This window comes from Giraffa tippelskirchi, chromosome 3 (assembly GCF_054371585.1).
Source record: "Giraffa tippelskirchi isolate mGirTip1 chromosome 3, T2T-mGirTip1v1.2.pri, whole genome shotgun sequence".
NCBI lineage: Eukaryota > Metazoa > Chordata > Mammalia > Artiodactyla > Giraffidae > Giraffa > Giraffa tippelskirchi.
The window spans coordinates 162,065,078-162,080,188 of NC_137277.1; the positions used below are offsets into that span (position 1 = coordinate 162,065,078).

The following is a 15,111-nucleotide window of genomic DNA, read 5'->3' on the forward strand; positions in this document are numbered from 1 at the left end:
CTGACAAGAAGCTTAACAAATGTGAAAGATGCGTTTGATTTTGTTCATCCTGGTGGCTTCTATATACATTTGGAAAATTTTAGGTGCATCTGTGAAATAATTTTAATTTACTGACAATGCTTGAGTATGTTTAGTTTCACCTACCCCTGTGATATTTTGGGAGCTTCTCCTGATGTCAGCAACCAACAATCATACACACATCAAGGCAGACATTCTCAAAGAAAGTTTAGAGAAGACCATTGAAAACCTGGTAGACCAGATAACGTTAAGAACTAATGTTCACTGCATCTTTGCAAATTTATTGTGTGTTTGTATTCTACTCTTTGCCAAGAGTTTTGTATGCATGACATCATTTGAGCCTCACAATAGTACCTTTAAGATGGGCACTATTATTATTATTCCCATTCTACCATGGAAGAAATTAACATTTCTGTCTGTAAGTGACTTGCCCAAGGTCATATATCTACTGCAAAGCAACCCTTGGATTGAAACGCAGTTCTGCTTGGCTCTGAAAGCCCCATATTCTTATCCACCATGCCAATTTTCCCATAAACATCTCTGACTTTTTGCTTCCATTGTTCCAATGTCTGGAGAAGTCTCCATTTCCTGTTTCCCAAATTCTTTCTCTGGTTCAGTCTTTAAGGCTCCGTTCTTAGGTCATTGGGCTTCCCAGGTGGCACAGTGGGAATCCACCTGCCAATGCAGGAGACACGGATTTGCTCCCGAAGCTGGGAAGATCCCCTGGAGGAAGAGATGGCAACCCACTCCAGTATTCTTGCCTGGAAAATCCCATGGACAGAGGAGCCTGATGGGCTACGGTGTATGGGGTTGCAAAGAGTCAGACATGACTTAGCGACCGAGCACACACACACACACACACACTAACGTCATTCTTCTAGGGAGGTTTCTTCTATTGATGAAAGGAAGAATTGGATTTATAACCTCAGATATTGCTCCTCTGCCTGATAAGGCATAAAAGAAGACAACAGAACTAGAAGGGGCTTGGATATTCCCTCGTACCACCTCCTCCTTACATTAATGAGAAAATAATAACAATGGCTACTAACATTTATTGCGTGCTGACTGTGGGTCAGCAATGCTCTTAATGTTTGGCATCTGTTAGCTCATCTAAGTCCCATGGCAACCCTAAAAAGGAGGTACACATAGTGTGGAGAGAGAGACTTCCAAAGCTCATGACATCTGAACTTCTTCTCTTTCCAATCACCCAGGAGAACGACATTCCCCACCCCTGCTACGGGGAGTTAGACAGAGCCATGTCTCTAGATCCAGCCAAGTTGCAGGAAAGAGTGATGTGCCATCCCAAAACTGAAGCTCTTCATTGTTGGTACTCAGTGAGCTGTGAGGGAGCACGCTGTGCACCATCTGTTACCTTACTCGGGGACTCTAGGGCTTCCCCCAGAGGCCCTGATTCGACTTTGCTCAAGAATAGCCTCTGAACATCATTCAGGAATGTGAATTGATGGTTGTATTTGTCAGGGAAATTAGCATTTGCTGGGCAATGTCTTTACACAGTCAAAGTTTGCATCTCTCCCTCATGTCAGAGTCGCACAGTGGTTAGACTTTTTTCCATCTTGTGGCTGTCCCAGGTGGGACTTGAAGCTCTCAGATCACTGAGACAGGGATGGAGAGAGATGTAAGAGTCATCAGTTCCTTCCTCCTCGCTGAGAGACTTCCTTCCTAATCACATGGTCCTGTGCTCACCTACCCAACTACTGCCCGCTCCTCTACTAGGGCCCACAGCCTTGTTTCTTATATGTCAGGGAACCTCAGGTCTGGTAGAAGCATTTCTCCTCCCCCGATTTGGCTTCCTCCTCAAACTCCTGTCTAATAACACTATTCCTGTGAAGTAATCCCCTACTCGGAATCGTCAAAGCCAATGGTTAGAAATGGACATTCCAGGGCACCAATGGTTAGAAATGCAGATTCCAGGGTACCACCCTAGGACCATGGCCTGTAACTCTGCATTTTCCCCATACCTGAGGCACTTCTTGGTGGCCACAGATATTTCAGGAGTATTGTGAAGTGTGCAACCCATGTCAGTGTTACCCAAACTTCAGTCACTTACACTGTTTGACATATTCACACTATTATTTTCTTCATACTTAACGTTTTTCTCTAAATGTCTCATACTTTTACTTCAGTAAACTTATTTCTAAAGGAGACTTTTTGTCACTACCATAAGCAAAAAAAAAAAAAAATGCTATCAGTAACTATTAAAAGAAGACAAGTTGTACTACATTCATTACATTCATACAATAGAATATTGTGTGTGTGTGTTCAGCCATGTATGATTCTTTGGGAGGGACCCCCTGGACTATAGCCCACCAGGCTCCTCTATCCATGGGATTTCCCAGGCATGAATACTGGAGTGGGTTGCCATTTCCTACTCTAGGGGATCTTCCCAACCCAAGGATTGAACCCCAGATCTCTTGCATCTCCTGCTTCGGCCGGCAGATTCTTTACCACTGTGCCACCTGGGAAGCCCAAAGAATAGAATATTATTCAGCACTAAAAAGAAGTGTGTTATCAAGCCATGAAAAGACATACCAGTAAATACATATCACTAAATGAAAGAAGCCAATCTGAAAAGGCTAATACTGCATGATTGCAGTGAAATGACATTCTGAAAAAGACCAGACTATATTGCAGGAGTTCAGGGGTGAGAGCAGAGGGATGAATGGGTGGAGCACAGGGGATTTTTCAGGTAGTGAAACTGTTCTATATGATACTATAGTGGTACATACATGTCATCATGCATTTGTTAAAACCCTCAGAATGCATAACATCAAAAGTGAACTGCAATGCAAATTGTGGACTTTGGATAATAATAATATGTCAACATTGGTTCATCAGTTATAAAAAATGCACCATTCTGATACAGGATGTTGATGGTGGGGAAGGCAGTGTGGGAGTAAGTATACGGGAGCTCTCTCAGTTTGTCTTCAAACATTAAATTGCTTTAAAAAATAAAGTCTGTTAATACAAAAGAGTTGTCACTGTTGTTGTTTAGTCACTAAGTCACGTCTGACTCTTTTGTGACCCCCATGGACTGCAGCCCACCAGACTTCTCTTTCCATGAGATTTCCCAGGCAAGAATACTGGAGTGGGTTGCCATTTACTTCTCCAGGGGATCTTCCCAACCCAGGGATCAAACTCACATCTTCTGCATCGGCAGGAGGGTTCTTTACCACTGAGCCACCAGAGAAGCCTCCCCCCAAAAAAGAGTAGACACACACAAATACAAGAGAAACAAGATTCACAGATTCTAGCTAGACATTGCTGTGTGTCCAAAGGCTCTGAGTGTGGTAGCTTCTCTCTTTGTTTACAGAGGAGATTGACAAGTGTTGAAAAGATGTGAAAGACATGTTATGAGATTTATGAAAATCTTTTAATGTTATGAAAATCTCCAATGAGATTTTCTCCTGACACAATCATAAGACATGAGAACAAAATATCAAGAGAACAACATTCTCACTTGAGGACCCATGTTATTTACCATCATGTCTGTCTAGAGTATCCATCCCATCCCAGCTTTCAGAAATGCTAGTCTAGGGATGACCCTAAATGAAAAACACCTTGCTGTCACCTGAGTAGGTGTTTCCACCGCCACTTCCTCAACATGCTCCTCTCTGTGCACAGCCTGTTCCTGGCATCTAGGGATTTCAGAGTCCAGAAAACTGTCTTTCTGCACAGTTCTTGTCAAACAGAGAGTGTTATTTAACAAAGATTGGTTGGGGACATAGTGATGATTGAGATGGATAAAGACACATATGTTAGAGGACTTCTCTGGTAATTCAGTGGTTAAGAATCTGTCCTCCAATGCAGGGGACATGGGTTCAATCCCTGGTCAGGAAACTGAGATCCCACACGCTATGAAGCAACTTTGTGCTGCAACTACTGAGCCTGCATGCTTTAGAGCCCGTGCATCACAACTGGAGAAGGCCCTCACGATGCGATAAAGATCCAATGTAGCCAAAAAAAAAGACATATATTAGGACTGAGGGGTCCAAGCAGGAGAGGATGGAGGTTCAGCTGAATCAGGAAATGAAAGATAAAAAGTCAGGTGAACAGAGACATTGGATCTAAATGTGTGTCCCTTATGATCAGGCATAAAAAACAGCTGGGGCTTTCTGTGGTCAAAGCACAGCTTTAATCAGCATGTCTGATTTCTTAAGGTTGTCGTGAGAGCAGGTGGTAGGAAAGACAGCAGTATGATCTGGGGGCCCCACCTGGTCTCCGAGCTACATGGACAGAATGAGGTAAATATTGTTCCCACTTAACGAACAACTGCTGTGTGGCTAGAACTTTGATCATGCCCACTCCTTATGTGTTCAAGCTCAGCACTTTATTCCTGCTTTATAAATAATGAAATCTAGGTCCAGGAAGGTTAAATAAGTCACATAGGATCACTTAGCTGGTAAGGACCCCAACTGTGATTTAAATCCATGTCTTTCTGACTTGGAATCCCATGTTCTTCTCATCTTTGTACAATTAGATGAGAAAAGATCTGCTCTTGGTCAAGTTATCTCAAGCCAGGATAATGATCACTGTGATTCCTAGAAAAAGAATCATTGCTATTTGTGATTCTAGAATCAGAAAAGGAGGTTGGACGGGGTGGAATCGTTCATCCGTTTCCCCCTCATTCAGCATTTTAACTCATATACACACATACATTCACATATGTGCCCATGTACACACAAGTGAATATGTACACCAGGAACCAAAGATAACACTGCTAGTCTGGAATGTGCCAGGAAGGAGGGGAAAGGATCAATATTGAATCCCTACTGTATGCAAGGGTTCCCCAGGTGGTGCTAGTGGTAAAGAACCCGCCTGCCAGTGCAGTAGATGTAAGAGATGTAGGTTCAATCCCTGGGTAGGGAAGATCCCCCGGAGGAAGGCATAGCAACCCACTCCAGTATTCTTGCCTGGAGAATCCCATGGACAGAGGAGTGACGGTCCTGGTGGGCGATGGTCCACAGGGTCACAAAGAGTCGGACATGACTGAAGCAACTGACCATGCATGCACTGTATGCAAAGCCCTATGTTAGACATCAGGGTAGTTTCAAGAGGCTTCTTTTGGAAAAACTGATGTTGCTTCTCTTCGACCACATCCAGATACAATGAAGGAAACTAATCTGATCTGTCATCCTCAGCATCTCTGAGCACAGGCCCTGTAGATACCCTCATCAAAGCAAAGAACTGGGTGCAAGACTGGGTCTTGTGTGTCCCCTTTGTGGGTTTGGATCACAGAGCCTATATTTGCAGATCCCCTTTTTTTCTGACAATTTGCATCTACCTAGAACTCAAACGATAACTTTTGCAATTTCACCTGTATTGTCATGAAACAGTCAGTCCTATGCTCACCCCATTTTTACTTTTAACATGCACAGTGGTAGGTATCAAAGGTGGACTCTATGTAATACGCACAGAGTCTAAGTGACTCTATCTTACACATGATACTTCTTGAGAGGGGGATGGTATACAGTTCGGCCCACACAGTATTCACTTGCCAGATCCTTTACATCCGGGCTCACTTCCAACTTGGCTTCCTTCCCAGCAAACAAGAAGCAGCTCGCTCATTCCCACACTCCTCTGAGGATCCCCTCCCCCTCAAACCAACCCCCTCCCCCAACTCACAAGCCACAGCTGGGCTTCTCCACATACCAGCTGGAAAAGAGAGCAGAGAGAGAGAGAGGGAGATATATTGATTTCCAGGATCTCTCATTTCTTCTTCCAGGCTTTTTTGAAATCTATATTTCAGCTCTATGAAGTCTCTGTATGGGGGCCTCAGCTAGAAGCCACACCCAATAAATTAGCCAACCCACCGCAAGCAGATGCAGGCTGGCAAGTGAAGAAGGATTACTCCAAAGTGAGCACCATGCAGAGAATCTACAGAGAGTTGAGGTGAGAATCACTCCAGCACTGTCAAGACACTGGCTAACTCCCCTCCTCCACTTCATGCTTTATTCATATGCATGCATGTGCATGTGTATGCATGTGAATCATAGAGAGCTAAATCTGGAAAATAACCAGGGACCCAATGGTGAGGTTTAAGCCTCCTTACGTCATTTCCCAATAAAGCATTAAAGCTTTGTTGAGAACCCTCACCAAAGGGTCCTTGGACCTTCCAGCTTAAATAGGACCAGGACTGTCAGATGCAGCAACTGGGAAACAACAGTGGGAAAAAAATCTCCGATGAGAAAATGAAAATAGCTCACACGTGATTTTGGGAAAAGGTGGTGACAGGTGTGCTTCCCCTTTCCTGGGATGGTTCTGCATCCCAGGTCCATGATGGTGTCTGTTGCCTGCCATTCGGGAAATGCTCGCTCTCCTATTTTACGTGCATGGTGCAAGTTCAGGATTGCGGCCATCACATCCTCATCAGCACCTTAGGATTTCTACAAACACAAGACAGAGACTGTTCTTTGTGATCTTTGCTGAAGATACATTTTTACAGGCCGTGGGCTATGTAGGCCCTGGAACTAGATATTCTGGGACTAGATGACCCTTTGAATTAGAAAAGGATGCAGACCCATCTCTTTCTGCTTACATTAAAATCTCTCTGGACCCCAAGCAATCTCATAATGAATCCCAAGTCTCAAGCTCAAAGGGGATTTTGAGTGTCAGTTTCAGTTGCCTACTTGAGCCCCCTTTCTAAGGGAGCCTATACTATCTTGGAGACAGCTTTGATAGAAAGTTCTTTCTAGTATCAAAACCCAAGTTGGCTTCCCGGGAGATTCCATCACTGGCCAAGGCACTGCCATTTGTGATCACAGAGGACAGCTCTGCCCCATTTTGTGTGCAGCACATGGTCAGCCTGTGAATGTATTTTTCTCTCTTTTAGTCTCTTCTCCCCACTTCCCATACCTGTGGGGTTGCCCGTTGCATGAGTTCTAAAGGCTCATTCATTCAGCAAATACTTACGGAGCATAAAGCCAGGAACTGGATTGATAAGCAAATCACAACCAAGTCACTGCTTCCAAGGCTCTTACAGTCCCTTCGCAGTGCCTTCCTTAGACTCAGGCAAGAGGGCCCCTTGCTATCGAAGGCTCCACTCTGGTCCTTCAGCTGAACACTTTCCATAGAATGAGGAGCCTTCAGGGACCCACATCCCCTTTCTAGAACATGCTTTGATTACCTGAAACCCTGGAATTCCTGCCTATTTAGCTATGAGCCTGCTCCCCAAACCTTCATGGTTCTCTTTCTTCAAGCTCAAAGGGAGAGAGGCAAGAGGAAGCTCTTTGGAGGTGGTATAGGTAAAGCTTGGACAAGCCAGTGCATATGTCACATGTGTATGTCCAAGGCTTGTCACTGTACAAGATGGAGCCAGCAGTGGAAAGAGAATCTGATCAGAGTGGCCTGTTGACCAAGGGCCAAGTGTCCCCATTGCCTAGCACAGAATTCAGAGGACTCTAACAGTTTTGAATTCAGACCTGTTTTCCTGGTTGTTTTAAAGGTATATCCTTCCAGGACAGAAGGATGTAATGGACTTTGTTTAACAGTTTGTTAGCTGGTTTTATTACTTATAAATATTTTGGCCTATGATATGTGAAAAGGTTTTTCCAATAGTCATGTATGGATGTGAGAGTTGGACTATAAAGAAAGCTGAACGCTGAAGAATTGATGCTTTCAAACTGTGGTGTTGGAGAAGACTCTTGAGAGTCCCTTGGACTGCAAGGAAATCAAACCAGTCCATCCTACAGGAAATCTGTCCTGAATATTCACTGAAAGGACTGATGCTCAAGCTGAAACTCCAATTCTTTGGCCATCTGATTAGAAGGACTGACTCATTTGAAAAGACCCTGATGCTGGGAAAGATTGAAGGCAGGAGGAGAAGGGGATGACAGAGGATGAGATGGATGGATAGCATCACCGACTCGATGGACATGAGTTTGAGCAAGCTCCAGGAGTTGGTGATGGACAGGGAAGCCTGGCGTGCTGCAGTCCATGGGGTTGCAAAGAGTCAGACATGACTGAGTGACTGAACTGAACTGAACTGATGATATGTGAGACTATATCCATACTCTTGCCCTGTGGTCCATAAATGTTAGGTATGGGTCTATTCTTTGTGGATATAGATATTAATTAATCACACAAAGAAGTATAAAATTTAACCATGATGATAAGAAAAATAATATACTATTTCTTCTCCCCTAAAATGCTCTATTTGATCTCCATTCCCAGAGTTCTCCTTGCATCTGGGGGTTCCCAGTTTCCATTGAACCCAGCAACACCCTCTTCTACTTTCTGAGATCCAAAAACATTGACTAAAATATTTCACATTACTCTGGCCCCTTCTGAACTCGGAGCTCCAGAGAAATGAACCCCAGGAAGAATAAGGGATGCTGACCAAGACTTAATCCCTTCCAGACTTATTTCTTGCTTTTTATTAGGTCCAAAACAGGTACCCCATCACCCCCTCTACTATGGTAGAGTCCATCTTTGTACCCACTCCAGGAGCTCCATAGCTGACCCAGCCTGGGAGATGGTTTCACCTCTTTGTTAACATGTTCTTGTGTCTCACATCTCTCCTGCTTCCTGCTGCCTAGACTCAGCCTAAGTCTATTTCTTCTCACTTAGTCTGCAGCAGCATCAGAGAAATCTTCTCTGACTAATTGGAGAAAAGGTAGCAAATTCATCCGCTTGTCTCTCTGAATAGGCACCCCACATGCTAGCTGCTTTTAAGCATGCATCTCTTCCTTGCCCTGATATTACTGTAATTCACCTGCGACTCACTGTCTGTGTGTTCTTGATCTCTATCAGCCTCTGTGATGTCTGGGTTAGATTGTGAAACTCCCAGAGGGGGCAGGCCCACATCTGCCCTGTTTCTCCTGACCCTGCTCAGCAGAGCAGCAGGCAGAGGTAGGCACTTAATATAGACTTTTGATGATGGAAACACAAGAGCAGCACTCTGTCTAGAGCATTGTGAGTGAGCAAGAAGCGATCCACTATACAGATGGACCACATCACAGCAGTTCTCCTGCCAGCCTGGAAGCTGGGACACACTTTTCCTTTCAAACCAAGTATGTGGGAAAGGGGACAATGTCTTATCTCTGAGATAACAAGAGAAACAAACACTGTGACAGCACTGCTCTAACGGTGTTGACCAATCTGGTGCTCAGAATAACCTTTTGAATTTTGGGACTATTATTATCAGGCCAGTTTTACAAATGAGAAACCTGAAGCACAGAGAATCTGTGCAAATTGTTCAGGCCTCAAACTGGGGCCATCTGGCTTCAGAGACCTCTGCTTACCTGCCATGGCACACCTCCTGGACATGAACTAGGGCAGCTTCAAGCAGAAATGGAGAGCAAAGGGTTGCCAGCCAGGCTCTTGTCCCATGCTCTCATGGATCCTTGACCGACTGACCCCTGGGCCACCCAGATGAATAGCTGAGGGGAGGAGTTGGCCACTTAGGCAGTTGTCCAGTGTGGAGCCGAGTTGGTCTTTGAAGCATTTGTTCACACCCCACCCCTCTCTCTCCTCCTGTCCTCTCTTCTGTTTCTCAAACATACTAAGTGGGTTCATTCTTGGGTCTTTGAGCCTGCTGTCTCCTCTACCTGGATAAGTCTTCCTCTAGACCTCTGTATGTGTCCCTGGGTCATTTGCATCACTTAGGTATCAGCTCAGATGGTATATTCTTAGGGCAGCTGCTCACAATCTGTCTGTGTAATGTAGCTCCCAAGCCCTCCCCCTCCTTCTTGTCTAACTCATTTTCCTGTTTTGCCTTCATCACAGCACTCAACACCATCTGAAATCACTTTATCACTTTCTTTGTCTGCTAGTTTACTTGTCTATTTCTGCGTCTTCACTGGAACATTAGCTTCAGGAGACCAGATCTCATCTGTGTTGTTCACTCCTGGAAACTCAGGGTCTGAAACAATATCTGGCATGCTATAGGTGCCCAACAAACATTTGCTAAATATATGCATGTGTGAATGAATAAATACTAAGACCTTTAGAGATATATATGAATTTGGAACTTGTTGGATCCTTCAGTTGCCTGCCCCTCACCACATACATTTCAAGCCTTTGGCAGGAAGAAACCAGATTTTCAGCTTTGGCATCCTTTTAGCCCCTGGAGCAGTGGCAAGTGACCGAGGAGCTGTTCAGTTCCTTTGTCTGGTCAGAGAAAAGACCAAGACATTCAGCTACTGAGATTGCAGACTGTCTGCATTCGCTGCAAGTCCACGTGTGAACAATTACTGGACAGCTTCCTCCCTGAACAGAAAACAAAATACTGAAATCTCAGCTTTTCACTTTCTGCCTATGTCTGACTTCTCTTTCTTCCTTCTCTAGAGGGTTTTCCCCATCTCCTCCCCTTTGTCTCCCTTCCTCACTGAAATCCTGTGAAGAAAAACAAGCAAAAAGTGGGAAAATGTGTTCACATCTAACACATGCGACTCTTGTTTCTAGTATAACACAATCCCATTAAAATCTCCTGGCTCCTGCCCAAATAAAGCAAAACCTCAAAACATAATAGTCATATGCAGAGGGTGCTTGACTTGATCCAGACTTAGTATCCACACTATCTCCCATCCCTCTCACATAATAGAGCTCATTTCTTTATTGGTGCTAGCTTGTTTTTTTTTTTTCACTCCATGCTTTATTTATGACACATTGTAGAAATAACAAACAAGAAAGGAAAGCTCCTAACCTCCGACCAGACCTTATGTCACTTAAGGATATTTCACAGTATTCCTAAGAATTTTTTTAAAACAAAATATTGTTTTACCATGAGCAAAATATATGTCATTATATATTAATCCCTTTCAAGTCATTTTCAGGCACATTATCTTCTGGATCCTCTCAACATACTTATAAGGAAATGAGGGGAATAGAAAAAGGTTCTTTTTAATCACAGAAGTTGGAACAGTGACCCTGGGGAATAAAGAAACGGAAGGAGTTCATACAGCAGATAAATATCATGCAGAACAGTTTCCAAGCCCTGTTGTTTTCTAGAGACAAGCATATTCTTGCCAGAAGCCACACTCCCTTGCCTCTGACATTCAGACCTGAACTAGGCATATGGGAGAAGAAATTAGTCTCTCTCTCTCTTTTTTTTTTTTGAGAAGACGAGCTTCTGATGGGGACAGATGCTGATTGGGAGCAGCCCAAAGTGAAGCACACTTCCTTTTCTCAGCTGTGCCACTCCTCCTTGTGTCTGCACTGGATGCCCAGCCCTGAAAGAGGGGCACTGAGCAGGCACCTGGACCTTCCTGCTTAACAGGAGTCTTTGGCTCTAGGCTGCAGTCCAGTTGGGACTTTTTGGCAATTCTAGTCACAAAAGGGCTTCCCTGGTGGCTCAGATTGTAAAGAATCTGCCTGCAATGCAGGAGACCTGGGTTCAATCCCCAGGTAGGGAAGATCTCCTGGAGAAGGGAATGGCAACCCACTCCAGTCACAAAGAGGAGGAACCCTGCCCTCAGCCTCTCAGAGACATTTATTCACACTGAGGTCAACATTACTTCCTCTCATAATGCCCGGGCCATGGTCCCTGTCATCATCTGTCCTGAAGTGCCCTGCTCATTCCAGGCAAACACAAAATGAATGAAAATATCAGTGAAGCCTGTCTCTCAAAGACAAAGCCTTCAACAAGAACCAGAGCCACTCGGGTGCAGCAGCATGTCATCCTATTACACCATCACTTGTTGTAGGAGCACCCAGAGAGCCTGACCCCCCACTTCTGGGAAACTAGTGAAGAAGTGGCTGATGTGACCATATAACCCTGCCCAGGGTGCAACTGAATGTTCCTTCTCCAGCATCACTAAGTAAGTCAGATTTTCAGGTGAACCTTTCTTATCTGGGGTTCTGTGGGCCAGAATTGTGTTGCCACAATTCATGATTCCAGAAGAATATGCACATGTTCTCCAGCACTGAAGACACTAGATTGAAAATGGAGCTAGAAAGTGTCGTGTGACTATGTCTTTGAAAATCTGAATGAGTGGGTGTAGGGAGAACCGTTGGCCTTGGGAAGACTCTGGTCCATAAGGTACTTGGCATCTCTATCTATCCTGATAGGGAAAGTTTAAGGGACTTTCTAAGTTCATGTGCCTTCAGACCGGCCAAGGGGAATAGTCATGATCAGACTCCCTACATCCTTCTCCACTTTCCTTAAACTCTCTCTCACCCTACTTACCTAAAGCTTTCAACCTAGAAAAACTTGAGTCTGACAAGAAGTGTCTTAGCAAACTGTATAATCTTCATGAACTTACAAACCCTCTCCATTTCCTCCTCAGTAACTAAAACATACTGCTGAGGATGTCAATATAATATAGGAAGGGATCATCTCAAAGTGAAGAAATAGACATAGGCTGTAAGGACAAGATCTCCACACACTATCAGAAAGGGAAGAAGTTTGAATCTGGAACTGAAGACAGTCTGGGAAAATGTCACTAACAACAAATCAGATACAAGGATATCTTGGCAAAAAGCATGAATGTGCCACCAAGTTCCTTCGTTTCATCCCTTCCAACTTCCGAATCTTCCCCTCTGAGGATGCTTATGGAATTTTTGGATGGAATTGAGCATATGGAAGGAAAATGCAAAACAGGCTCCACCAGGCACCAGATACCTCTTGGGCAAATTTAACCACATGAAACATCACTGAGGATCCCTTAAAGCTTACAGTCCTCCTGCTAGAGACAGCACAGGGCAAGTAGGCGAGTAGGAAGAGGGGAGAAGGGTCTCACCTGTTCCGGCCCCTGGAAGCAGATGCGGCAGAGTGGGGTCCTCATGCCACTGTCCAGGCTGCTGCCCAGTGAGTAGCGATCCTCAGCCTTCCCTTTACAGAAGTCATCTGACGAGGCACTGCTGAGCAGCAAGACAGGTGGCTCTGTGGCTGGGCCACCCCAGTCATCTTCCGCAGAAGGTGGCAAAGGTGGTGGAGGTGGCAGGGGAGGGGTCTCCCTGCTCACCCCTTCTCGAGGGCCCCTCCAGCCTGCCCACCCCCCGGCACCCAGAGCCGGAAGGGTGTTGTTGTTGGCCGCCAAACCAGGGGGCTGGGGTTCGCCGTGCATGGGCAGGGGCGCTGGAGGGGGGCGCCGCAAGAGGAAAACCTTCAGGTCATTGAAGAGCATACGGCAGCGGCACTTGAGTAGACCCTGGTGGCGCAACATCTGGGGAGCTGGGGTGCACAATCCACAGCGGTACCAGGCACAGCAGCAGCACCACCACCAGAGCAGCCCACTCAGGGGCATCAGCATGTGCTCAGTGGAAGCAGAGAGCCCGGTAGGGGCAGGTGGAGCCTTTGCGGAGGATAGGATGGTCTGGGGGGGGGTCCACAGTGTATCTGTGTTATGATGGAGGGAGTCTTCGTTCTTGCTGGCTTCTCTTACATCCCGTCCAAGTAGCAAATAAATGGTTCCCAAGACTGACAACTGAGAGTCACTGGTCCTGAACTCTACCTGGAAAGCCCAACAAAAAATTGTCTTGCCCCTCCCACCTCTACCCAAACCTTAAGCTTTCAGCGTGTCTCCCTCTTTGCTTTTGACCCGGTAGCACTGGTACAGGCAGGGGGATAGAAAAAAAGTTGAGGATGGGCTGTTAGGGCCTTGAGATCAAAGTCTGACTGTTAGAAATTTCCCCAGGAGGGGCTTATTGGGTTTTTCTCAAATTCCCAGGCAGTGGGAAATTTCTTCATATAAAAGGGTGAGGAAGGTTATCAATAAAATTTGGAGTGGACTGAGCTGGGCTTAGAGCAAACTAGCTCAGTGAAGAATTGAGGACTGCATGTGCTAGAGAGAAAAGCAAGTTTTCCTTAGGTAGCAGGAGGTTGGTTCTGAGGGGCTTGGGGAGGTGAGGAGGGGAACAGAGGAGGTTGGGAGAAGTTTTAATTCTCCTGGGCAGAAAACTGGGGCAATTAACCTCCAGAAGCACCAGAGTTGCTTTTAAGAGAGCAGTAGGTGGTGGGGAAGGGATCCAGGTGATATTGGGCAAGGGGCTTGTGCTTTGCCTCTGCAGCAGAAGGGCTGCACAGAAGAGGGGAAAGCCAATTAGGAGAATAAAGGTGGGAAAATCAGGGACTGGGGACGGGGAAAAGAAAGGGAAAACCAGAAAAGATCGTTTAACCCTAGCAGAGCCACCTCCTTCCTGAGCGTTAGGATTCTGGCTAGAGGAAGGGTGTGTGTTCGGGGAGTGGGAGACAGTGGAGCAGAGATAAGGGGTAGAGAAGAGGGGCGTGCGTGTGGGAGAGAACTAGGGGAGTAGTTACATGATCAGAGCCCCCTGCCCAGCCCTATGGCAGTCTGCAAATCCTTGGCCCCCTTCCCTGGCTCCATCAAAGGTCCCTTGGGGCGAGGGGCAAGGGGCGGTAGAAGGGCAGGTCCGGGCGGGTGAGTGGCCTCGCCTTCTCAGGTTGCTCCTCTGGGCCGCTGTCGCCCTCCTTCTCTCTTTCCGGGTCTGCCCGCGGCCACCGATGCTGCTGTGGCGGCGGCGGCGACTGCTTGTCGGCGGCGTCCGGGTGTCTCCGGGGCGGGGGCCGCTCCGGCTCGTCCTCTGGCTGCAGCTCGCCCTCCGACGCGGCCAAGACTCCCGGCTTCATGATCCTCCGCCTCCTCCTCCTTCCCGGGGGGCCAGCTCTGAGCCCCCGCGCCCAGGCAGCGCTGCCATGCAACCAGAGGCGAGGCAGGCGTAGGGGTGGGGGCGGCTGGGGAGTGAGGAGTAAGGGTAATAAAAAATGAAATAATACTAGTGAAATAAGAATAATTCGATTCTCAAATAATCAGGAAAGAGCGCTTCTAGAGGGGTGGGGGCGGAGAAGGGCGGCTGCCGGGTCTTCACGGCAGCTCTGACCCTGCTACCTCGACCAAGGGCGGCCTCGGTCGGCTCTCTGCGCCCCCCCCCAACCCCTCCCTCCTCTCCGCTGCCTCTGGCTGGCTGGGCTCGCTGTTGCTACCTCTCTTCGTGGAAGCAACGAGGTAAGGCTTGTTTGCAGTACCAGCTAAGGGTGGGGAGGGGGAAACGAAGCAGCGTGGCCGAGGTGGGAGGTAGCCAGCACTTGGCTCCGGCTGGGTCCTCGCGACTCCCCAAAAACCATGTATAAATATATCTCTTTGAAAAGGCGAGAGGAAGCAAATCAGATTCCAG

At 46.5% G+C, this 15,111-nt stretch overlaps 1 protein-coding gene across 1 annotated transcript in view; it reads right to left on the reverse strand.

Moving 5' to 3' along the window:
• MARCHF4 (membrane associated ring-CH-type finger 4) overlaps positions 1–15,111 on the reverse strand; it is a 162,841-nt gene that overhangs the window by 104,030 nt on the left and 43,700 nt on the right. Inside the window, exons 6-7 of the mRNA XM_081578231.1 lie at positions 14,372–14,671; positions 12,717–13,430 (exon numbers count right to left, since the gene is read on the reverse strand). Coding sequence (XP_081434357.1) covers positions 12,717–13,430; positions 14,372–14,671 — 1,014 coding nt within the window. The remainder of the gene's footprint in view (positions 1–12,716; positions 13,431–14,371; positions 14,672–15,111) is intronic.